Below are 24,269 nucleotides of genomic sequence, written 5' to 3' on the forward strand. Positions count from 1 at the left end.
AAGAATTTTAAAATAGGTTTTTGTATACACAAACAAAGCAAACAGGGGAAACAAGCACTTGGGAGTTACTTAAATGTCAAGGATTACACGGTACCAGGTGAAACCGAAATGTAGCAGAGGGACTCAGTTTCATAAATGAAATGTCATTGCCGATAGGTACAAATTATGTAAGAAAGATGGAAAGTGAAATAGAGGTGGCACTTTGTCAGATGCATTTATAGCTGCAGCAAGATACAGTTCAGTCGGAAAGACAGTGGTAGTAAAAAATGAAGGAAAACTGAAGTGGACATCTGCTACAGCCTACTCCAGCAACTAGAGAGCAGGAATGAATTAGTCTCTCTTCAAGGCACTCAAAGCCACAGGACGCTGCACCTGTGGGGAATTTAGCTGCCCACACATCTTTTAACAAGCATGGCCAAACATTGAGATGTTCATGTGTTACATTGAAACCTGCTCTAATTCAGGCAGTCCAGGCTCTTGACAAATAAACAAGAAACAAACCCCAAACGCAGCAACTGTAGCTGAGAAATTAAATGCAACATCAATAAACCAGCTATCTCAATGTAACATAGTAGTTTATTTGTTTGACTTAGAAAACGTCTCCAGTGTAACTCACTGGACACATACACATTAAATATACAAATGCATACCAAAGAAACCCAGAAGGCACACATTCAGCCAAGAGGCTCATTCAGAACCACTCACCATTTCATGCCAGAAAGAAAGAGCTGCAAATCACAGCTTCACTACTCTCTGTTCAAAACCAGGACCCATGGTTTTTCAGCCAGACAAGTGTAGGCCCCATGGTATGTCAGCAAGATCAGCAAACCTGGGTTCACAAGCCAGAGTAAATGAAATCAGGAGAACTGGCGTCTTCTTGGGATTGTCCAGGATGCCAAAGAGAGCTATTCTTATTCCTTAAAATGGCAGTGGAATAACAAATGTCTCTCCTCTTTCCCACCCCGTTGGGAGGATAGTGACTTGGTTGCAAGAGGTGGCGTCTTGGGCAAGGACCAAATGACAGCTCGTTTGAAGACTGCTGTACTTCAGCCACTACTGGAAGACTTCCAACAGAGTTCATAACCACTACTCCTTGTCCCTCTGCCCCCCAGCACCATCAACCACATTTTATGTGAAGAGCGATAGAGATTCATTTTATAGGTCACAGCCTCAGGTTTCTAGCTCTCATCAAGAACCACAATTAGCAAGACTAGTCCAAATAAATGCAGTTGTCTCATTCCGACTCTGATCTGTTGCCATAGGAGCAGCCAAACAGCCCAAGTTCAGTTGATCTTCAGGGAAGAACAAGTTCCACCAGTGTTTGAAATATCCACTCTGGATCAGCAAGGCTACATGCATCCCCAAAGAATCACACTGAGTTTAAGGAGCAGATACATATCATGCAAGAAAGCAAGCTCGCTCTCTCAAATTAACTAATTAAGTAGTGTGTAATAAGCCTAAGGAATTCTACTAGCCCCTGGAGTCAAGGCATGAGACTGAGTGCTGTGACAGGAGAAGGAATGTAAAAACAACAGGTGAATGCTACTTTCAAGAACTGCTATGGCAACAAAGCTGAAGACAGAGAGATGCATGAGACAAATGAAACAGATTCAAACCAGATGAGAGAATCTTTCTGGAAAGGAGATCCTGTTAGTTGACCTTGTCAGTTGACAAGGTTAAAGAAAAGTGTGCTCATATCCATCATAGGAAAGAGAAAATAAAGCACGTTAATAAATAAGCACAGAAGGAAAGGAAGGGCAAGTGTAATCAGCCTCCTGGCCTACTTCTAAAGTCACTCCACCCCAGATGAAGTAACAAAGACATAAAAACAAAAAGATAGAGGACTTCCTGGAAAACCTGCCCATATATCTCAACATGGTACTAATTAGTTAATTAACTTATTGCACAATTTAAAAAAATAAATAAAAACATTTAAAGTCTGGGAGAACAAGGAAGCACCAGATGACAATGTTCGTATCAGAGCAAAAAAAAAAATGGAACAGTGTTGGCCAGATAAATTTCTCTCTGATCTCTGTTAACAAAGTGAAATAAATACAGGGAGTGAAAAGAAAAATTAAAGAAAATCTCCCACACATCTGTAGAATAACGGAATTGTGGCAAAATGAGGCCATTTTAGACAATCCTACAAGCATACAGTGAGTGGCTTTTGGCACATGAGCCACAAACCTGAAGCCAACAGGATAAGTCATGTATTAAATTACTTCTACAATACAAGTGATGGTGTCATTTCCAGCACCTCTTTTCTCTTATTACCAGGAACAATTTTATAAAACACTGCTGATAATAGGAGCTGACAGACCCAGCTGTAAAACTACAACTTGTTCCCAGATGGCTATAGAGTAGCAAGCATTTAACCCACTGATAGGGGATGAGTATGTTTAAGAGAGGGCACAATACCTCTGGTGTTTGAGATTCTCAGGACATCCCACAGAGTAAACTCAGAGCAAAACAGACCTACTTGCCATTCAAGTTAAATATACTTCCAGGAAAGGCAGCTAATCAATCAATCAATCAGACTTTATCATCAATTTCAGACAGCTGTTTCAGTGTAACAACCACTACTGCAACACAGCACCTTGAAGAAGAGTTTTTGAGCAGCTTGCTCTGTGTTGGGAGTGCAGCAGTTGCCTTTGCTGTGAATTCCGTGTGCACTGAAAAACACGGGTGCTTTCTCTAAACAAAAAGAAAACTAAACCTGTGTTTTTCTGATGTCTGGATAGTTGGGTTTTTTTTTTTTGGCAAGCAGGTATGTTGGTTTTCAGGTGTCTACTTGAACCTAAATAAATAAATCCTAATTGGATTTATTTTTCTTAGGTATCAGAAGAGGGCTTAAATACAACAGCAGAATATGTAATTTAGATTGCAAGAAGGCAGAGTGAAACATCAATCTACACACTGAAGAAACAAAACCAACCCACTTTTACACTCTATTAGTGGGTAGAACTGGAACAGGGCCAGGAAACAAGAGAACAGAGGTGTCAGTCAGGTCCCATATAATGAAAAGCTATGTATACTGTGAACTTGCAACTTGGAAAAAGTGATGACTGAGGACATATGACAGAGTTCTGTGAAATCACAAATGGCGAGGAGACAACAAGTAGGGGTCATCAGGAAAACCATTAAAACAGCCTGATGACACTTCTTTTTCATACCATGCAATAAACTCAGAGTTCACTGCCACAGAACACTATGGAGGCCAAAAGTAGAAAAGGATTACTTAAAAAGGGACTAAGTGCATTCATTAAGGCCAGGTCCAGAAGGAACTGCCAGTTCAGAAAGTCCATGGACTGCTAGAATTGTGTCAGAGAAAGTTCTCTGTATCCAAGCTTTCTATTTTATGCTTCTGTGATCATCTGTTACTGGCTATTCCCAGAGACAGGATAGCAGATTAGACGGCCTTTTGTCTAACTGCATGCAGTGCTTCTCATGGATTAAAGCTCTTGAGTTTGGTATGATTTAGAGTTTGGAACAGTTAACTTAAAAAAAGAAAAAAAAAGAAACATTTGAAAAGCTTGTATGCCTCCTGTGCTTCCTCTTTTAATCCTCAAAGACCTGCTCCTTAATCATTCAGTTTCCATGAATGGTAAAGTGTTGCTGAATTAGCAACAAACAGGATTTTGTAACAGCCACTCAAAGCTCCATTATTGCTCCCAGATCCTGCCCAGTCTCCCTTATAAGGCATTTCTCTTGACCCAGTCTCAGCTGCAGGTTAAACATCCATTTTTATTCTTTACTACATTCTCGCTAAATCACTTTGTTTGACTGCTATATACAGTTAAGATACTAATCTTTTGGCCTCCACTAGGTAAACCCTTCTCCCAGACCACTCATTTCTGTGTGGGTAAGTGACAACCGGAATCTACAGGAAGCCTCCTTGTGGACAAAGGATTACTACGCTGTCTGTAAACATTCTTATTTCACCCAGAATTTGCCACTTCACTCGGATTTAGCCTTCCAGCCAGTCAGACCAATACATTTCTGCAGTGAACAATGCAACACAGTCACTCTCAGTCTGTAGCTAGAGAGACTAAGTAGCAGCACAACAAAGTCAGAAAATGTCCTGCATTTATCTGGACACAGAGCAGGCTCTGAGACCAGTCATCACAGTTGCTTTTATATATAAAATATGTGTGCACACAGACATATGGACTAATACATTCACCACTCTCATTTTAGGGACCAACTATCCAAAGTCTGTGTTTCACTCAGTAAATGTGCTTTAACTGGGGGTGCCAGGTGCATCCAGGACCATGACGTGGCTTTACAGACCACTGCATAAGTATATGGCTGTGGGTTCAAAAGCAATCAAGAGGTTACTGTTCCAGCTTGTTCAGTCTTCAGTTCTCCAGACAACCCTTCCCAATCAAGATACCACACAGGTAGATTGTTTGTTTTTATCGCTCATAGTGGAGTTTGGACCCATGTTACCTGGAATGAAAAGAAGTGAAAGTAAAATTAATGTTAAGTAAATAATGAATGGATAAAATCTGGGCTCATGCTTCAAAAGTCTCATGTTTTTTACACCTTGTGTTAGACTTAGTATTTCCTACTACTGTGAAATGAAGAGACTTTAAAGTAAGAGCAAATTCAAAGTATGCTATGGAAAAAAACACTGGAGAAGCATTTCCAGGCTTTGGCCTGTACTCAGGACATCTTCAGTGGTATTCTCACGTCCCAGCTGGCACTGAAAAACAGTCTGGCCATGACTTGGGTGGGAGGTTTTCCAGAGGGGGAAGTATGAAAAAAAAGTCAGGTCACCTCATCTATTTGATCCCACACACACACATTCTCAGTAGAGGTCTTTTCATGTTCTGTGTTAAACATCTCATGTACCAGTATTACTACCATTTCTTTTGCAGGACAAATCCCAAGGCCCCAGAGTTTCTCACTTCAGCAGCAGAAGTATACTGCCCCAATTTTTATCATATTCGCTTTTTTTCATTGCTCATTCTATGGAGTCATTCTCCATGCTCCCAGTATCTGTACTTTTCAGTGCCTGCATCTCTGCCATTACAGCCAGTTGTTGGTCTGGATGCCCCAGCATAGTTTCTTCAAGCACTGCAATAAAGTGTGTTTGCAGAGGCTTTTGCAAGTAAAGGAGCTCATCTGTGCTCTAAGTTCAGCAAGGCTTACTGTCCTGGTTTGAGCAGTAGCAGTCATTTTTTCTCCTTCTTGGTAGCCGGTGCAGTGCTGTGTTTTGACTTTCAGGCTGGGAACGGTTGCTGATAGCAAGTATGTTTTGAGTTACTGCTCAGGTGTTTGGTTTGTTCAAGGCCTTTTTTTCTGAGCTCACGCTCTGCCAGGGAGGAGGGGAAGCCAGGAGGAAGGAGAGAGAGGACACCTGACCCAGGCTAGCCAAAGAGGTATTCCATACCATAGCACGTCATACCCAGGATGTAACCGGGAGAGAGACTCGGAAGGGCTGGAGCTCTGGGGGGATGGAGGAGGTATTGGTCGGTGCTCGGTCAGGCAGGGTGGGGTGAGTTATGGGTCGGTGGCTGGTGAGGTGTTGTATTCTCTTCACTTGTTATTGGTTTTATCATTATTATTTGTAGCAGTAGTAGCAGTAGTGATTTATGTTATACCTTAGCCATTAAACTGTGCTTATCTCAACCCGTGGGGGCTACATTCTTTGGATTCTGCTTCCTAACTCTCCGGGAGTTGGGGGAGTGAGGGGGGGGGGGGAGTGAACGAGCTGTGTGTGGACTTGGTTTAAACCACCACACTTACATCTACTATACATTTACTATACATATACTGCCCTGGGCTTACCTATAGCCCAGGGCAGTACATACTGAGAGAGGCTGCCATGTGGCTTGCAGTCACTCTGAACAAGAACAGACCCCACTCATGTATTTGTACAGAAGGAAGGTATGTGTACATCTCCCAAGTAGTTGGAGCCAATGGCCATTATAGAGTGAGAATTGGAAGGGAAAACTGCCACAGGTTATGGTGACATGCTACTGCGAAGCTTCAACCTTGCCAAGATAAGGGAGCTTTCAACCCAAGCACTGCCTCTGAACTGGGCTTCAAGTGAATAATTTTTTATGTCACTTGCTTGTGGGTATTTGATCTATTTTCCTCATCCATAGGAGATGGGGAAGATCCTCTCCCCCTCCTTTCCACCTTCTTCCACACTGCAACTTCTTAATATCCACATGGGAGGCTGCACCACAACCTGCCCTCACTTTTGTGGCTGCTTTGCCTGCTACTGCCTCCTCCCCACATCTCCCCATGTCATTTTGTTCTACCTCCTGTCCCCACTTTGACCCACCCTGTATGTCACTACCAAGTTTATCATTACTCCTATTTTGTCACTGCCTCTGTTCCTTTCCCTGTCTGTATCACACTCAAGACCCTCATGTTTACTGTCAAAAGTATCTGTGCTCCTCTCTGCTTAATCTCTCCTCCCAACTCCTTTATTCTTCTCACTGTATACTTGTCTTCTGACCTTTTTCTACAGATCCCACTACAGTCAGAGCAAACACACTCCTTGTATGCATCCAGCAACATTCTCCTCTTCCTCTATAGAAAAGAGGCTGAAAATTCCTATTACCAGCTGTCCATGATCCCACTTTGGCTGAAAAACACCACTGATAACTAAGCAGCTATTTCTGCAGTATTGTTGTGCCCAGTGTAAGTCCTGTTCCTTGTTGCAAGAAGCACCCAAAAGTGAAACATAAAATCCTGCTATTAAGTATGTATATTCTGCAACCAGTGCTCCTGAGTAGCGAAGGCCGATGTATGGAGCAACTGGGGATAGCAGACCCTTCTGAATGCGCCCAATTGGCTTACTGCAGGGGAGAAAACAAGACAAAAAGCCAGCACCTTCCAAAGGAATACAGCTTTCAAACCTTTGCAGTACTTCCCTGAAACTGCACACAGATGTCAGTGTCTTTGCTGATCAGAGTCTGCCCAGCAGCAGCTTAAAATTAACAAGATTCTGGTCAGGTTCAGAGCTGCTGCTGCTGCTGCTGTTGTGTTCCTAAGCAGGCAACAGTGAAATTCAAGAGCTGTGTCAATTTGATGATGTGGTTTAAGAAAATCTTGTGAAACAAAGCACAGTCTTTGTGCAGTGTGCTAGAACACCACCTCAGGATGATCATTTGGATACTTATTCTGGGACATTACTATCCTTGTATTTTTCAGACTCCCGATTCTGACTTGTAGGTATCCTTTCCTAGCATGCAAACACTGAGTCAGATTTTCAGACTGTCACAGAACACACTTTCATCACTTCCCAGTTCAGATTCTCTTCATCACCATTTGCTCCTACAAGGCTGAACCTGACTTTTAGCCTACTTGAATAATGTCTTTCAATTACTCTGCAAACTCCTTGGGGTGTGGATCTGGTCTCTATGCATTTGCAAGGTGGGATGTGTCTGTGTGGTACTAGAGAATTAATAGTGACTTTGGAGGATGTGTGCACAGGCAGGCCCACAGGGCTTAAGTGTGCTGTTTAATCTTTACAAAAGGTACGGGCAGCTATTTCAAACTGTGAAGCTCTGAATAATTGCATCCTAACCTGACTGCATACCAAGCACCTTCTCCTTCCTTAATTTCACTTCTTACTTTCCTTCTGTCACCCAAACTACGACAGCACCAGTTTTTACTAGACTTGCTTGAAGAAAAGTTATACTTTTGAAATTAAGTCACTCCTACAGTTACACAAGAACAAAGTGCCTCCTATTTTTATCTTGAAGCTGGAATTCTATTCATGCCCATGTTCAAGAAATTTTTATTAAATTCTAATGAAGCATGTGCTACTGATTGAGTAGCTGCAGGATCTTCTGGGTAACACATTTTTTAACTCTTTCTCATGAGCCTCCCTCTTCCTAATATGCCCTCTGCCATCTCTACTCATGTGCTGCTTTGGGACTATTAGTTTAGAGAAACTCTCACAAACACCCAAGCAATGATCTTCCTTCAGCCTTTTACAACACCAGATGACCTAAGTCTACTTACACCATGCTTCAAAAGCTATGGAGTCTCCCACCGCCACCATGAACAGGCATTCTCAGTTTGCATAAAACAAAAAACTACTTGCATGGACTCCTTGGAAAGACTCATCAGGTGAGGAACTGCACAGTGGGAAGGCTGGTGTGCTGGACCTTCCCTGAACCTGATCTCAGTTCTTCCCTCATCATTACTGAAAGAGGTGTCAGCCTTCAGGAAGTGGCAATAAATAAAACCTGAACAGCATCGCATGATAGTGGCTTTGGGGAAATGGTCCAGACCTACTAGCATCAGACTGTCTGGCCCAGATCCACTGTGTTAAAAGGAATAGGGACATCCCTGTGGCCCAGAGTGTGTAATGCCCCACAGGGGGCCCCACTAGAGACATCAGTCTCTTTCGTGCCTTAATCTGGGCCTAATTTTATCATGATATTGCAGGAATGGTGGGCTGTCTGCTTTGAAACAGCTGACAGTGAGAAACTCGGGGCATTTCTGATCCCGTGAAGTGCTGACAAATCAGAGATTACACAATACTCACTTCTGTCACTAGAGGGTAGTGCAAGCCCTCAGGTCCATTCCTCCGAAAGGAAATGCCCATACACCTCCCTATGGGTCTTCCCAGATACTGTTTTTCCTGGCTCTGAGGAATGCAGCACACCAGCACACACTGCCTGTGCTCAAGCCGCAAAGTGATTTGGAGAGAGGACTTCTTTAGACCAAGGTTTCCTTCTGCCTCCCAAAATGCCAAACATAAATCCTAAATAATCTTAAGTGCACAATCCACACTCTCTTACAGTTCCTTTCTCTTGTGCTCTTTTGGCATTTTTGAGTCTGTGCTTCATTCCACCAGAAATATTTCCAAGGACCAAATCAATTGCTGCTGTTGACCTTCCCAATACCTTGCTTTTGTTTTTGGTCTCAGGAGAATGTCTTTCCATTTCACATCATGGCGGTCTCAAGGAAATTCAGTCTCTCTGTGCCTGTATTTCACATTCATCAGAGCACAGAATGGTCTGTGGCCAGATCAGTTGAGGAAAAATTTTCTCCCTGGAACTAGTTTATTTTCCTGCTGGCACAGGATGTATGGACACCTAACACAGCTCATTGAGAGAGGAAGATAACCAGGCTGAACAGTCCATAGATTTACTTCATTGTCATAAAACACCTAAAACCTTGGGAAGTTAGCTATGAACCAATAAATTGGGAGACATCTTTATCATTTATGTCTTCAATGAGATGAAGCCTTAGCAGGATGTAGCGAAAATATCAATCATGCATTCTATGATTAGCAAAGAAAGAAAAGTTGAGATCTAGTACTTCTCCCTAGTTTCTATTTTCAAAACCTTCCCCCTTATTTCAGAAGGTGACAAAGGAGCAAACTACAGACTTCCACCTTCTCCTCCATTCCTTGCCCTCTCACCTCAACATAAAAACGTTTTCCTCTCTTCTCAGGTTGTCACAGTAATCACATCCAACTAAACCCAAATAAGGAAAGGAAGGGTTACACTGAAAATCTGCCTGCACCCTGCTAGTCATGACAATAATGAACATAGGCCAGGCTGGATGGGGCTTTAAGCAACTGGCTCTAGTGGAAGCTATCTCTGTTATGGCAGGGGGATTGGAACTAGATGATCTTCCAATCCAAACCATACTGCTGCTGTTTATGAAGACAGTGCACTTCCTGAACTGTACACACAACCTGTTTTACATAAGGAAACATTCACCTTTCTCTCCCTTTGTCCCATATCCACTTGCTGAGAAGTATGGGAAAATATTTACATGAGAAGTACCAACTTTACAGTAAGACTGCCATTAAATTGCCTTCAACTTAAATTGCCTGTATCATTTGATGCAACTTCTACTTTTCTTGGATCCCATGCAATTTAATGTAGAGGAAACAACACCACCTATCAGCCAGACTCAGAACAAGGGACACGGAGACAGAATATGCTGGTACCTGAGATGCCTCCAGTGCTCCGAACACTGGCATGGCCAATGCTGAGCTGCTCATATTCCAGTTTCATGTTCCCAAGATCTTCTCCAGAATGTCCTTCACTGGCAAAAGAGTTGGCTTCAATACTTGAGCCTGGAGACCGTTTGGCCTTGCGACTGAAAAGCCCACTGGCAAACCGTTTTCCTTGCTTTGAATTTGCCTGTGCATCTTCTTTCTTCACATCACGAATAGACTCTCTGGATTTGGATTTATTTTTCAGGTCCATGTGGAGCCGGGACAACAGTTTCTGAGGGCTCCAATTCAGTTTGTTCAAGTTCTCCAGAGGTGGATCAATTTCTGGGAACTCTTGCTCCAATGTAACTAAGTCATTCAGAAACTGATTTAACCGTTTCTTTGACTCACTTGATTCCTCCTTTTCTATGTTCCCCTGATTATCTTGCTTGTGTCGTGAAGCCCAGAGCATCATATCACCACGGGTTGCCCCTGCCACTAAACCATACTTGGGGTTAATGAACTTGCGAGCCACAGTGGAGGAACGAAGGCCTGGCTTCCCAATTCCAAGAAGGAATGGGTTAGCAATACCAAGTTCCTTGTAGAAATTAACTTCCTCTGAGATGGCATAGAGCTCTCGAAACTCAATGTCAAACATCTCCACATGCTGTCCTGTCAAGACTAGCAGGATGTTTCTATCAATGTGTGATGAACTCCATGTGAAGCTGAAAGCAGGAAACAGAACCAACATTATATTTCTGTGTGCATTCTTGACCCAGCCGTAGACCTAGAAATACCTAAGATACTATATAGGAATATGCAGCATCGTGCCATTTGCCCGTATGTCCTTGCCAAGATGGGTCAGGATAGATACATGAAGCTTATTACTGCTCTTCGTTAGGCATACAAAATAGATCTGGAAGAAAAGGCTCTAAAACTCTGAAGGACAATTTACCCTTTTTAAAAAGGAACACTGCACCAACAGGAGGAGCCCCCAGAATTGGAAACCTCACTGAAGAGAACTGAGCACGTTGGCTGGTGGGGAGTCCTTGCAGACTACCACCTGATCAAGTATGGAACTATCTCTAGTCCACTGAAATAGTCCACTAGCTTGGGCATGTTCTGTTCTCTAAGGAGCAGCTTGTGCTCTGTGCCACCTTCTCTGTTGTCCCACCCCAGCTTCTACACACACCACACGGATTGCAGGGGCTGGAATAAGAAAGGGAATGATATGTAAAGAAGACTCTTAAGCAAAGTCACAGGCCATTCTTTACACAAAGAATGTAGCTTTGCCTCATGCAAAAGTGACCCACCTGTATGATCCAGTGGCCACCTTTTCACCATCCACCATCAGAAATCGGGATGCCAGTGTGCCTCTGATCTTCCCTGCTGGCATGTAGAACCCAACTCCTGTCACAGAACGTACACGGATATTCTAACAGGGAGGTGAAAAGACCAAATGTCACAATAAATAGGGCAGAGAATGATATAATTGCCAGCTCCAAGTCTTAACATGTCACTCACATTATCTCACTATTTCTGGGACTACAGCTCATTTAGTATCATCCACCAGAAATCAGAAGGGTTGCAGAAAGAAAAGCATAGTGCCGTAAGACCTGTTGTCATCCCCTGCCAAAGCAAGTCACTCCCCTCCATCAGTTTATAGCCCTGTCCAACGGGTCAGCATCTTTGTAATCTTGCCTGCTGTCTTCAGGTATTCATCTTATCCCACTGGCAAAACAATGCTTTCAAAATCAAGTAATCCTGCATCTCCAGTCCTATGCTGTAGCTCAGAAAGCCCAGCCCAGTTCAGGAGAATGATTCAGAGGGAGCTGAGTCATGCCAGCACTCCCTAAATCCTGATCCCTACTCCACAGCACCCATGAGCTCCTCTACAGGTTACATTAGCAGGACTACAAAACCAAGGAAGTTTGCAACATCTGTGCAAAGGTGTAAAGGACAGGGTTACTTGGAGGGCACTGTATGAGACAGGTGTAGATTAAGTTCTTTTTGTGTTTGTGTTGTGATTCCCATCAACACATGGCTTGACAAAGCTGGGCAAATTAGAAGACTGGACAACTTAATTATTACAAAAGAGAGGAGAAAACAATTCCATTGTTCAAAAGATAAATGTTTCCTGTCTGATACAACAAAAGGAGAACCCTGACCTTTACAATTTTGCTGTAAGAACCCCAAATAGAGTGTCCACCCAGATTCTACACTAGTCAACAGAGAGTGAAAAAACACAGAACATTTTCTGAACAAAAGGAGTGGGGTACATCTACCGATGGCCTGAACAGATCAGCAAAAATCTCTTAAGAGGAGGAAGGAAAAACTTTTCATTAAGTGCATGGAAGTAGTTAGAAAAATACCTCTTCCCAAACCTCCTGTCTCACACCCTGTGGCCAGCAAACCTACAAGTAATGAAACAAAGCACTACCAGGCACAGAGAAAAAGCAGATTTAAGGTCACACAACTTTCATCACCAGATGTGTGTCTGCACTTACTATAAGGATAGGTTTGCACATATTGGGCCAAGCATTATTTTGCTCATGGGTCCTGGCTACATTGCCAAAATGTCCAATATGAAACAACACCCCTTCCCCCAAAAAACATTGTCAGTGTAAGTTGAGAGCAAATTATCTTGTCATTCTGACACACAAATATAGACCATTTTATTCATTTGACCATCTGTTTCTGTAAGAATTCTTTTAACAATGAAAAGCTAAGAGGTATTGTGATCCAGCGTAATAAATCCAGGGTTGGGAGTCAGACAGTCCCAAGTGTAATCACAGTTCTGATGGTATTCACTGTGATGCTCTGGGAAAGTCAGTTTGCCTTTGCCTCATTCTTCCTCCATCTGCAGAACAGGAGAATCATGAGGATTCAGCTAATGCTAGCACAGCCTTGGATCCCACAAAGAGCTAAGTCCTATGATTATACACCTCACCGACAGCTTAAATATTGATAGGCTATAGAAATCAGTGCACAGGAACGAGTGATTATAAGAATGCAGATCTCTTTCAAATAGCATTTTTCTAACTGTAACTCTTACCTTTTGAATCTGCTCCTCTTCACCCCATTAAAATACAGCAGTAGCAATACAAATTCTGACTAACAGTAACTGATGATACTACTATTTTGCAGTCATCTATTCCTTGATCTGTCTGGAGTCATGTGTGGGCATTAGCTAATTAATGCTCACAACACTGCTGAAAGTATTATTACCCTGTTTTAAAGATGAGGAGCCTGAGAGAGAAAAAGATGAAGTGATTTGCCCCAAGGCCTAGCAGTGACTCATATGTGTGGGATGCTGAATACAGGTTGGCTACAGCACGGGATAAAGGGTGCCCCTTCCAGTATTTAGAATAACATTTGTAGCTGGCTGGCTGATCACCTGAAATAATTACTTTCCTTGCTGAGTAAAGCTGAATGCTGGATTGGCCAGATCATGGAATATTGACTGCAAGTGACAAGAAGGACTCTCTTTTTCAAATCAGTACCTTTGTGAATCAAGAAATACCAGCCTGTGTAAGCAGAAAGTTTCTGAGCATATAACAAGTGTGGATTTTATTGCGTTTGTATGTTACATCATCTTCTTTCGGTGGGAATAAAGCACACCTGCATTCCTGCAGTAACTGAACTACATATAATACTTAGAAAGACACAGAGGGGATAGAACCAAACAGCTGAATACATAAACCTCCTTGAACAAAGCAGGCACAGGAGTGCATAAATACATCTTGAAATGCAGAAAACAAACACAAAGTCATATAAACACCGAGTCACTTAGGTTATTTGTATAATGTTTTCTGCCTTGAAAAAACGTGGAGCATTTGTAGGTTGATACATCAAGCTGTACAGAGGAGAAACAAGCCTGGGTTCATGTGCTACAGACTACAGCAAAAGAGGAAAGACAAATATAAATGAGGAGGTACTGAAGCCATTTTGGGGAGTGTGGGGGGGGACACTACTGTTACAATAGTAAGAAATATTTAGAGTGGATGACCAGAGAGTTCACCAGATAGAAGTGACCCCTCCAGATCTGTTATTCTTGCAGAAGCCTGCAAGATTTGTCATATCCTGGTTTATGGAAGCTGCAACCTGCATTAAATGTCCGCATTTACTCTACACAGGCTTGCACCACTCCTCATCACAAGCAGTGACTAACGTCTCCCTGGCAGCAACTTAATATGAACTAGTAACAGTCAAGCCTGACAGAGCATCCTAATACAAAGAGTAAAGGAATCAGTCTTTCTTGCTTTATTGTGACACACTTTTAAAGCTCACCCTGAATCCACAGAGAGATAAATTAGACCCAGTTTAGAAAAGCTGCATTGTGACTGACACTTTGTTGTTATCACTGGACAGACCTGGGCATTAGTGCTTACAGCCTGGGGGTGAGCTGGGAGGCTACTCAAGATAGACCCTAAAAGGAAGCATTTTAAGTACTTCCAAAAGGGAATCCTGTGTGTACTCTTCCTTTTAGAACAACTGCTGACATATATGACCTTTATTTCAAGTTGGGATGGATGGCATGAGCAACCTCTAAACTAACAGACAAAAGCAGTAGCCAATAGATGACAGTGACTCAACAGACCCTTACATTGACTCTGGTTTTCCACAGTTTTTCCACAATTCCACACTGAATGTGGAGATCCCCTTTCTGCTGTCCCTGGAAAAATCAGATCACTTCAGTCAACAGAATTCATTGGGATAGCTCCTATCCTTCATTTTCTTGTACTACTGCTTCACCCTACGTGTTTGCCATGAGCAGTTCTGGAAAAGGCATGCTTGTTGACAAAATAGTAAAACTTGGAGGTATTTGAATCACAGAATCACAGAATGGTTTGGGTAGGAAAGGACCTTAAGATCATCCAGTTCCAACACCTTTGCCATGGGAAGTGACACCTCACACTAGACCATGTCGCTCAAGGCTCTGTCCAACCTGGTCTTAAACACAACCAGGAATAGAGCATTTACCACTTCTTTGGGCAACTTGTTCCAGTGCCTCATCCTCACAGTAAAGAACTTCTTCCTTATATCTAACCTGAACTTTCTCTGCTTAAGTTTAAACTCATTGCCTCTTCTCCTATTGCTGCAGTCCCTGATAAAAAGCCTCTCTCCAGCATCCCTGTAGGCCCCCTTTAGATATTGAAAGGCTATGAGGTCTCCATGCAGCCTTCTCTTCTCTGCGCTGAACAGCCCCAACTTTCTCAGCTTGTCTTCATATAGGAGGTGCTTCAGTCCCCTGATCATCCTCGTGGCCCTAATATATACAAATACTTACAAGAAATTCCAAAAATTAGGCAGCAGCTTTTAAGAGTTCAAGAGTTTAAGAGAAGTTTTAAGAGTGAAGTGAGGGTAGGAATTCCTTATATGTTGGGAAAATTAACGCAAAAAATAACAAGAAGGTGAAACTTCCTGCAGGTAACTCATTCCCTGGGCTTGCTTGGAGCTCCAAGTGAACTCCCTGTCTTTGAGCAGGAGTGTCTGTTACTGTGGTCTTGATTAGCAGAAGCTAATCAAGTGAGAAAGAGAACTGAAAGATGGTGAGAACAGCCACCCTCAGATCAACTAAAAGAGAATTTGTGTGGGACCCTGAATTTTGTACTTGAGTACTTCGATCCATCGTGATCTCTGAAGAACACTCTTGTTGTGACTGACACTTTGTTATCACTGGACAGACCTGGGCCTAACAAACATAACAAAGGTGTGGCAAACCATGTCGTGGAAGCTCAGGAGCCACATGACTTATACACACAGGACATGCTCTTACTAACAGTCCAGCATGAAAAGGCCAGTGGTTGAATTTCAGTGTTTGTTTAGTGATCTCTGGCCTTCAGACAAACATTGAGGTTTTCTCATTTCATTTAGTCTCAGAACTTTTTGTCTTTTGTTTTGTGAGGTACTGTCTTCCTACAGCAGTTTCCCTCCTGGGAGACTGTCAGCAGATCATGATACTTTCCCGCCCCAAAATGATACACTAGCCAGGAATTTTGTGAAAATGCCCAGCACTGTATATAGACAAAGGGGCAAAATCCAGCGTTAACAGTAAATCTCCCTGTATTAGGACCGTTGAAGTATCCACTCTGTGCTGGATGAACACAGCAATGGAAACAAAAGGGCAGGAATCAGTGAATGATCCGAGCATCTGGTGGTGACAGAAGACAGAGTAAGCATCCTCGCCCTGCAGCAATGACAGCCCATGGTATCATGTCATTTCTCTTCCTCTTTCCCTGGGATCCTTTTCCCTGCCTTTAAACTTTAAAGTTGTATTCCATATTGCTGCAGCTTTCTGAGGAAATAGCCTGTATTGTCCAAGTATTCCAAAGGAACAGTGGGAAGGGCAGAAGGATACTAGTGGTCTGCTGGTGAAAATCTTTTAGAAGAAAGCAAAATGATTACACAAAAAGACTGTTTTCCCTGATGCCGAAAATCTGTGGGGGAAATAAAAAATCAGACATCAAAGTAGATATCAGAAGAAAGTCATAAATAAGGAATGGGTGAATGATAGAGTTAACTGCCCTAGAGTTTCTCATTCTTCCTCAGCAATTCCAGCATCATCTGTGATCAGTGTGCGACAAAACGATTCTGCCTGAGCAAGACCAGAGGCCCAGCTTGCTGTCTTTTAAAATCTGGGTCTTCAACACCAAAAGATCAAAATGACCTTCAACACATTCCATCAATGAGGTGGAGGTGGGGGAAGTCATGAAGGGGAAGCCTTAACCTTGCTTGAGATTCTCTGGGTATCTAAAACCTCGTGATTCAGGGCAATCACTGTGTGATGACTTCTGCCATACTGACCCAAGCAGCAGCATAAATACCTCCAAGGCAGCTTTGGGCAGGATACAAAGAAGCCATCTTCCCTGAGAGGCAAATGACTTGTTTCCCCTTACAGGAAGACTCTTCCCAGACCTTCCATAGTATTATAAACAGCAATAAACTGCACTGACCTTAGCAAGATTAGTTAAAGCCATATCCACACTGGAAAAGAAATACAACCACCTTAAGGGCAATTTAAGATACAGTCTGAGATAGCTGGGAAGGAGGGCAGAAAGTTGAAGGACAGCACTCTGTGGGTTGGAGCTCTGCAGAAGTGAGAATAACTAGGTCAAAAAAAGAATGTTAAAAAGTCCTTTGCAATGGATATCCTTTAGCTCAGCTTAGCAGGAGTCTAATCAAAAACATAGCAAGGGCTGCTGTGAGAGAATGAAAGCACAGAAAGAGTTTTCTCCTGCTATTGAAGACATCAGTTTGAACTCTACCTCTTTGGAAAGGGTAACACAAGCAGGCTGCTACAGGACCTAGTCACTGCTTTGGCATGTCATTGGATAATTGGTTTTGGAGGGTGAAGTCTGGGTAGATACCTATGGAAAAAGAGGTAGAGAAAAAGCAAAAGGGGGCCACTTCCTGTTTAAAAACAGAGAAGGCAGACAAAATGGAACTCACCTCTCCAACAATATTGCAACTTTTTCTAAAATGCCAGGGCATCTTTTCATTCACTCTAGCCAGGACTTAAAATATGCAGAACTGAAAGCATCATTCCTACACATGATGGACATGGTCAGAAAAGTACTGGGAAATGGGTACCAGAGCAAATGGAACTACTGCTGTGATTTCACAGTTCTGTACCAAAGAGATTCAAGCCTAAGCCACAGAATACCCCTGAAGCTTCAAAAAGGTCAGTCTTGCTTTCAAAGACAACAGAGGAAAGAAACTTCTATCTCTGTTTTGGAGAGAGATGAGAAAGCTGCTTGGCTGGATGTCTTTTTTGATGAAGTCCAGAAACTCAGAGAAGAGTGATAGTTCACAGGATCACTGTTCAGATATATGCAAGTAATTTTCATCCAGAACTAAGATGATTCTCCTAAAATTGTTAATATCAGAGAATCATAGAATAGTTTAGGTTGGAAAAGACCTTAAAGATCAAGTCCAACTGTTAACCAATATGAGCCTGTATAATCTTTGAAGCTTTTTGAGTTTTGGTTGTGGATTTGTTTTTTTAACTATTAATTGAGTGTTTATGGAAGATCTGCCCTTCCTCCAGGCAAAAAGGCTTTATTCCTCCCCCCACCCCCACTGCTTAGAACAGTTGGATCACAAGAGGGGAGTCTGGCATCCCATAGGTTGTTTCCAACCTAGCAACTTCGTCAGTATTCAGAACAAGTCTGTAGTAGTGACAGTGACCAAAAAAATATGAAAAAGACAAGTAATACACCATTAACTATAAACACACAAAGGATTTCAGTAAGTATGTAAGGGAATGAGATTCTACTGAGGCTGCTTCTGCCAGCCAAGCTAGGCTGATGACTCAGTTGTGCTGCATGCACTATATGAAGGCATACTTTGTTATAGAACTGGGGAGCAGCTATCAATCCTTTATCCCCTTCTTAGGCAAAGGAGGACTGCAAGCTCATTCACTCCCAGCTGATCACTGCTGGATAGGAAAGTCTTGATTTCACAGAGTGTATTTGTCCTATAACTGGGATCCATGCAGACAACAACTCATAGTGCTACACTGGACTTTAGTTTGAACCCTTGCAAACAGGAATTTACTCAATTTTCTTCCCAAACAGGAATTTTTAAGTCACAAGGTCTCAGGTGAAATGCAAAAAGTCCAAATCTTTCCTTTCTCTTTCTTTCTGTATTAGCAAGCCACTCTCTTATCCCTCCACGTTCCATCAACCCCTGTCTAAGTGCTGTGACATGACTTGCAGGAAGACATGTGTTTGCCTGTCTGAGTGAATTCCAAGCTTCATTACTCTTGACCTGCAGGAGCTGATGATTCAGTATTGAATATCTTACCCGAATCTGTAAGTCACTGAGGTCAAGGCATCTGCACATTTCCAGGAAGAGCTTCACACCCTCCTCATCCAGGATTATGTAGACTGGGATCCAGCGCTTATATGCTGCATCAACAATATCACGGAAGATGTCCCGGTCTGTAAATACATCCATGACTACTGCGATAATCTGGAAACAGGAAGAGAGTAGACAGACAACTGAATAAAATATGAGGAACTGAAAGGGAGGTACATCACACTGGTGCAAAAAAAAAAAAAAAGGAGAGTACAGATACCGGAATATGGAAGAGGAGGATACAGGAGAAACAAGAGTACAGGGATGTACATGACCAAGCACTGCCGATAATCTTGTAATTTTCTGGTTTGGCTCCTGCTGCACTTTGGAAGGAACTTAATAAACGTCTTTGAGATTTCTGCTTCTTCTAAGGGAAGATGGAGTATTTCAGCAGCCTGGGGAATGCCCCGTACCTGATTTTTCCTCTGTATTGTGAAACTTTTGTTGCCTCTGTACTGATCCACTTAAACCAAAGAACATCACTGAAAACAGACTGGAAAATAAGAGTGAAAAACACAGCTCTGACACTTACTCAGAAGGTGACTAATGGAAGAACGAATGTGCTGAGGAACCAAGGCCTGAATCCTCAGCCATGATGTATAGTCCAGACAACAAGAGTTTTATTTTCCTTTTTTCCCAATTCCCTGTAAGAAGCCTGCTCTCAGGGGAATGGCTGGGGAATGTCTTATGGAACTCAAACATAAACACCTCATATTTGTCTGACATTGGGGTGAGTATTCAAGATTTGGAGGCAAAATGATCATTCGTTCTCTTCACATGTATATTTTTTCTGGGATAAAACTATGCCTCTTTCCAGGCATAGATTTTACATAAAAACAAAAGGCTGCACTGACATGACAGGCAAGCCTGAACATCCACAGGATGAGTAACAACAAAACCAAGAAGGTTCTGGGCAACTTTAATCCTGAACTTAGATGTTTTGTCATTCTTCTCCCTTTCTCATGCTGACAGTATGCTGGGAAGAGTTGCCTTAATTTCCCAGGTGCTGGGGTCACAGTGACAAGCCCAGGCTGTCATGAGGATGGCACATCCAGGTGAATGGAGCTGAAGACTGGATTGAACAGTGGATTTTCTTCACTTGAAGTTTGGATGAAGCACAGCTGAATTTGAAAGAACCCCCTATGGAAGGGGGGAATAATTCTCACCAGAGACTTCTTTCCTTTCAAAAATGTCCTTGAACAAATTGCTTTTGGGAAAGTGATGCCACAGTAAACCCCTACTGTGTTTGCTGAGTCTCTGCATGTACGGCCAACAGCAACCAACACATCTGCTCTGTCAGGCTCCTTCTGTCAACAGTGCTTACGCAAGCTTTTCTTCGTTAGAAAAAGGAAAAAAGAGCTGACATTGTGCTCATGCTCATTATGAACATGTAGGTTACTGATACGGGTGAACTACAGTGGAGCTACATTATACTAATAATAACCGCCCATATAACTTGCTAGGCAGTACCGGATTTCAGGTCCTGCCTTGGTTCCCACTTCCCAGCACAAAGCAGCAAGATGGAAGGAATATTACCAGAACCTCTAAAAATTAAAATACAGTGAACTTTTGCCATTTTATTCCTGCATAACTTCATATACAGGCAGATTATAATTAAAGGCATGAACAGTCTATGCAGTAATTCAGGCCTGTTATGCTCCTGCTCCCCTCCACACACTGCGGTATTGATGTAGTCATTTAGAAACAAGAATATTCATTTGAACCAAAAACATCCACATAGAGAACTGATCAAGAACTGAGAGCAGAAGTGTTGCTTTCTTTCCATCCCTTCCATTTGCAGTGAGTTCAACGACTGCAGAAATTACACCATGTCCTGGACAAACCGTTAGTTGCTGGTACTGGCCTTACAATACGAGTGGATGGTTCCCTCCAGGCTATGGGGTCCTGGATCAGTTCAGGCTTCTTTGCAAGACTGTGAATTAAACCCATGCAAACTGCAGTCCTGTTCAAAAAGCAGAGGAGCTGCCTTGCAGATGGCACTTCCAAGCTAGCAAAATGTGCAGTGGGCAACCCTTGTTGTTCTGTTAAGTCTTCTCATACCCTTGCCACAAGATTACCTAGGAGCGTTCCCAAGTACGGCATGTCAGAGCATGAGTGTCTGCCCCTGCAAGAGGTTTTCCCTATTCTTCTATCTATCCCATGGATAATAAACTTATCTATTAGGCCCATAGGTGTGCCTAGCTCTTCACAGATACGTGAAGATTGGCAAGCATTAACTTGCCAATCTCACTGCAGCAAGGCAGCTTAATTAACATATGTTTGTAAAACACTGATGATAAGCCACCCACAGACATGTGCCACATTACTAGTATCTGTTTAGACCCCCCTCAAAAAAACAAAACCAACAAAACCCCTCTCTCCTCTACTGAACTAAAAGCTGCTACCTGGAGACTTTTAGTTTCCCGGGCCAGCTCAGCTGAACACAATAGGCATAGTTATCATGAAAAGGACCATTAAACACCCAAATGGCTGTTACACATGAAACCACCTTTGGGCTGGGAGGGGCAGTTTGTCCAGTCAGAGAAAACCATGAAAATCTACAAAGGAATTAATTATTTCCAGATGCCAGGCACAGCTATGAAACAGCAGCTTCCCAGTGCTTTCCCAAATGCCTCTACAGTCTGTAGAGTCTGTAGAGGCATTTGGAGCAGTGCAAAGATGACGTGATGCTGCACTTAAGAGATGCATGGGGATTTTACAGCTTCTGGCTCTTGTATACGACTGATCACATCAGTCACTGAACAGGATTTTGGGGTGTGCGCATACTTTTGTGAGCAGGGAGCCATGAAGCTCACCCGCTGAATTAATTAATGCCTCTCTGGAAGTTTTCAGTGTTTCCAAGCAGATTTGGTTTCAACAAGTCCGTGAAAATTGTGTGTACAGTGTGTGTTGGCAGGACAAAGAAAGGGGGGATGAAGCAGGTGGAGGAGGAAATCACTGCTGCATTAGCAGAAGAAAAACCAGAAAGCAGAAAAACTAAAAGCAGGAATAAGTCTGCTGGGCTGTTAGCCCCCTTTCCCAGCGGGGATGTCAGCCCTGAAGGGGATCTGCTCTTGGGTGGTCTTCCCAGGAAATTTCACTTACACCTAGAAAAACCTAATTGCCCACCCCCCCCCCCCCCCCCCCCCCCATTCAGCACAAGCTCTTGTAGCATCGTGGCTAGTTTGTTTCCTTGCCATGGGTGTTCTGTCACCACTAACAGTCCTTTCCAGCCAAAGATAAATAGGAGGCACAGCCACATATTGTCTGGCTGCTCACAGTCCAGGCTGGATGGTGCTGAGACCACAAAAAATAAACCTAATAAACCACTGCTCCATAACCACACTCGCTGCCCTGTGTTTAACTAGGGATACCTGCACATACAGGTTGGACTTGATGATCTTAAAGGTCTTTTCCAACATAGCTGATTTTATGATTCTCCAAGAAGGCCAGCCATGACAGCATCATAACCTGCCTTGCCCTGAGTCAGAGGATCAGAGTAGAGCAGAACAAAGCAAACCACCAACCAGTCTGGGGGTTGGGGGATGTGTAAGTGTTTAACCCCATCCTGGCATCAGCTTTGGCAACAAGTGACTGGCAACAAACTGCAGGGAGAGCCCTGCCTGGTGGACACCAACCAACTGGAGTGCGTATGGAAGGGGCCAAAGAGGAATGCCTGGCCATGGTGGGTGAGCTATTGCCTCCCTTCCACCCCTTGTGTCCCCAGCCCAAGCCTTCCATGTAGGCAGCCACGACCCAGGTGTGAAGGCGGGCAGGGATACCCCATAGAGGCCAGCAGCCTCACGTGGTGGCCGGGCCCTACCTTCTGTGCCTGCTGGATCATCTCCCGCACCACCTCCTTCAGGTGCGGCACACCCTCTTCCTTGCGGGGGTGCGTGAAGAGGGCCACCCGGCTGATGCCCCGGTAGAAGGTCTTGTCGGTCCAGCCCAAGTCCAACGGGGGCACCTCCGTGTCCGAGCACTCAGGCCAGTAGGCCAGCGAGAGAGTCTCTCCGCCGGGCCCCCGCGCCACCTTGCCACCCTCCGCGGGGTCGTCGTACCCCCGCCATCCGCTCCGCAGGGCCTGTAGCTCCCGGCTGGAAAGAAAGTCGCGGAGCTGCTCCTTCCTCAGCGCCTCCCGGTAGGCCGCCTCGCCCCGGGTCACCAGTGCCTCCAGGGCCCGGCGCTGCTCCTCGCTGTAGTAGAAACGGGCCTGGGCATCCGTCACCTTCTCATTGACGTGCAGCTCGTCCAGCAGCAGCACCTGGGACTCCGCCATACCGCCGGCTCCCGCAGCGCCGGCCGGCCGGAACGCTGCACACGGAGGGAAAGGCAGTGCCGGTACCGCCTCACCTGGCCTGCCCGAGCCCGCCCCGACGGGTGGGGCGGCCGCACAGCCCTGCTCCAGCCCCGCACGCTCCACACTGTCCCCTCGGCCCTACCCCTTTCCCGGAGACGGCCCCGAGGCGGTGTGGGACAGGGCTGGCAGTCCCACAGAGCGGCCCATACCGGGGACCTTGTCCGGAGAGCTTGGAGAAGAAGCAGCCCTGGGCGCAGGGTGCAAATACAAGAGTACTTAAGAGAGGTTCTCCTCCCTTTCTCAGCCGTGGCAGCCAGCCGGGGGGTGCTCATGGGGGAAAGGAGGAGGGCCGCAAGTAGGAGCGGGATGAGGCCAGAGCACCACGGTGGCTGCAAGCCATGGCCGGTTGGCTGCAGCGGGCCGCTAGCCAGCCCTCTCCAAAGCCAGTTACAGAGCAGCGGCTCAGCGGCTCCAGAAAGGCAGGAGGTGGGATCCTGTGTACAGATGGGGAGATGACAGAGCGGTTTGCCCCAGGCCGCTCAGCAGGCTGGTGTCAGAGCAGGGAGCAAACCAGCCATGGTCCTAGCTCTGGCTGGAAGTGTGAATTAATACCCCCAGCTCGACGCACATATCCCAGCTGAGAGACTAGGGGCTGTAATGTTAAATTACGATTTCTGTGTGCTGTGTGATAGTTGCTAGGGGCGCTCATCTAGATCCAGGCCCCTCTGCGGTTTGCAGTGCGTACACAAAGGATGAAAAGTGGGCTTCGCCCTTGCAGCCCAGGAACAAAGCTGGCAGGGATAAGCAAAGAAATGGGGATAAAGGCAAGGCAGCTGTGAAATACAAGGCGTTTGCAGCGCTTTACATATGTGATTAGCCCTAAGTGCTCACATGCATCAAAAAATAGTAGGGGCAGAGCTGCTGGAGGTGTTCTTTGCCTCCTCTTTATAAGCAATCACCTGCTCTCAGTGTGAGTTAGCTTAAAAATCCAAGGATGAGGTGGGGCATCAGAGCTCATCCTGTGCTATTCCTCCCCTTTAGGTAAAAGGGAGAATTTTAGTATTCCAGCCTGTCAGCAGTAGCTTTTCCTAGCATGAAATTAACTTACAATTTGAAATTGTACTTTGCAGAGGTCTGCTTCTCCATCAACTCACCTTTAAAAATTAAATTCAATATAGGTCCTTT

At 44.2% G+C, this 24,269-nt stretch overlaps 1 protein-coding gene across 1 annotated transcript; it reads right to left on the bottom strand.

Annotated features, from left to right (window-relative positions):
- Positions 1-558: 558 nt before the first annotated feature.
- On the bottom strand, positions 559-23,280 carry FAM83F (family with sequence similarity 83 member F). Its single transcript, XM_005150335.4, has 5 exons — positions 22,608-23,280; positions 18,731-18,898; positions 11,236-11,357; positions 9,935-10,647; positions 559-4,449 (listed from the first exon to the last, which is right to left on the bottom strand). The coding sequence occupies exons 1-5, from the start codon at positions 23,061-23,063 to the stop codon at positions 4,385-4,387; spliced, it is 1,524 nt and encodes a 507-aa protein (XP_005150392.1). The 5' UTR covers positions 23,064-23,280; the 3' UTR covers positions 559-4,384.
- Positions 23,281-24,269: the final 989 nt, after the last annotated feature.

Source organism: Melopsittacus undulatus, chromosome 5 (genome assembly GCF_012275295.1).
Source record: "Melopsittacus undulatus isolate bMelUnd1 chromosome 5, bMelUnd1.mat.Z, whole genome shotgun sequence".
NCBI lineage: Eukaryota > Metazoa > Chordata > Aves > Psittaciformes > Psittaculidae > Melopsittacus > Melopsittacus undulatus.

What these genes read in the sequence shown, in the direction of transcription:
- FAM83F (XM_005150335.4), bottom strand. Translation starts at nt 23,063, where the DNA reads ATGGCGGAGTCCCAGGTGCTGCTGCTGGACGAGCTGCACGTCAATGAG. An exon ending in TGATCCAGCAGGCACAGAAG is followed by an intron (nt 18,899 to 22,607) that starts GTAGGGCCCGGC and finishes TCCTGTTTCCAG; the next exon opens with ATTATCGCAGTAGTCATGGA. An exon ending in GTGGCCACTGGATCATACAG is followed by an intron (nt 10,648 to 11,235) that starts GTGGGTCACTTT and finishes TCCTGCTTTCAG; the next exon opens with CTTCACATGGAGTTCATCAC.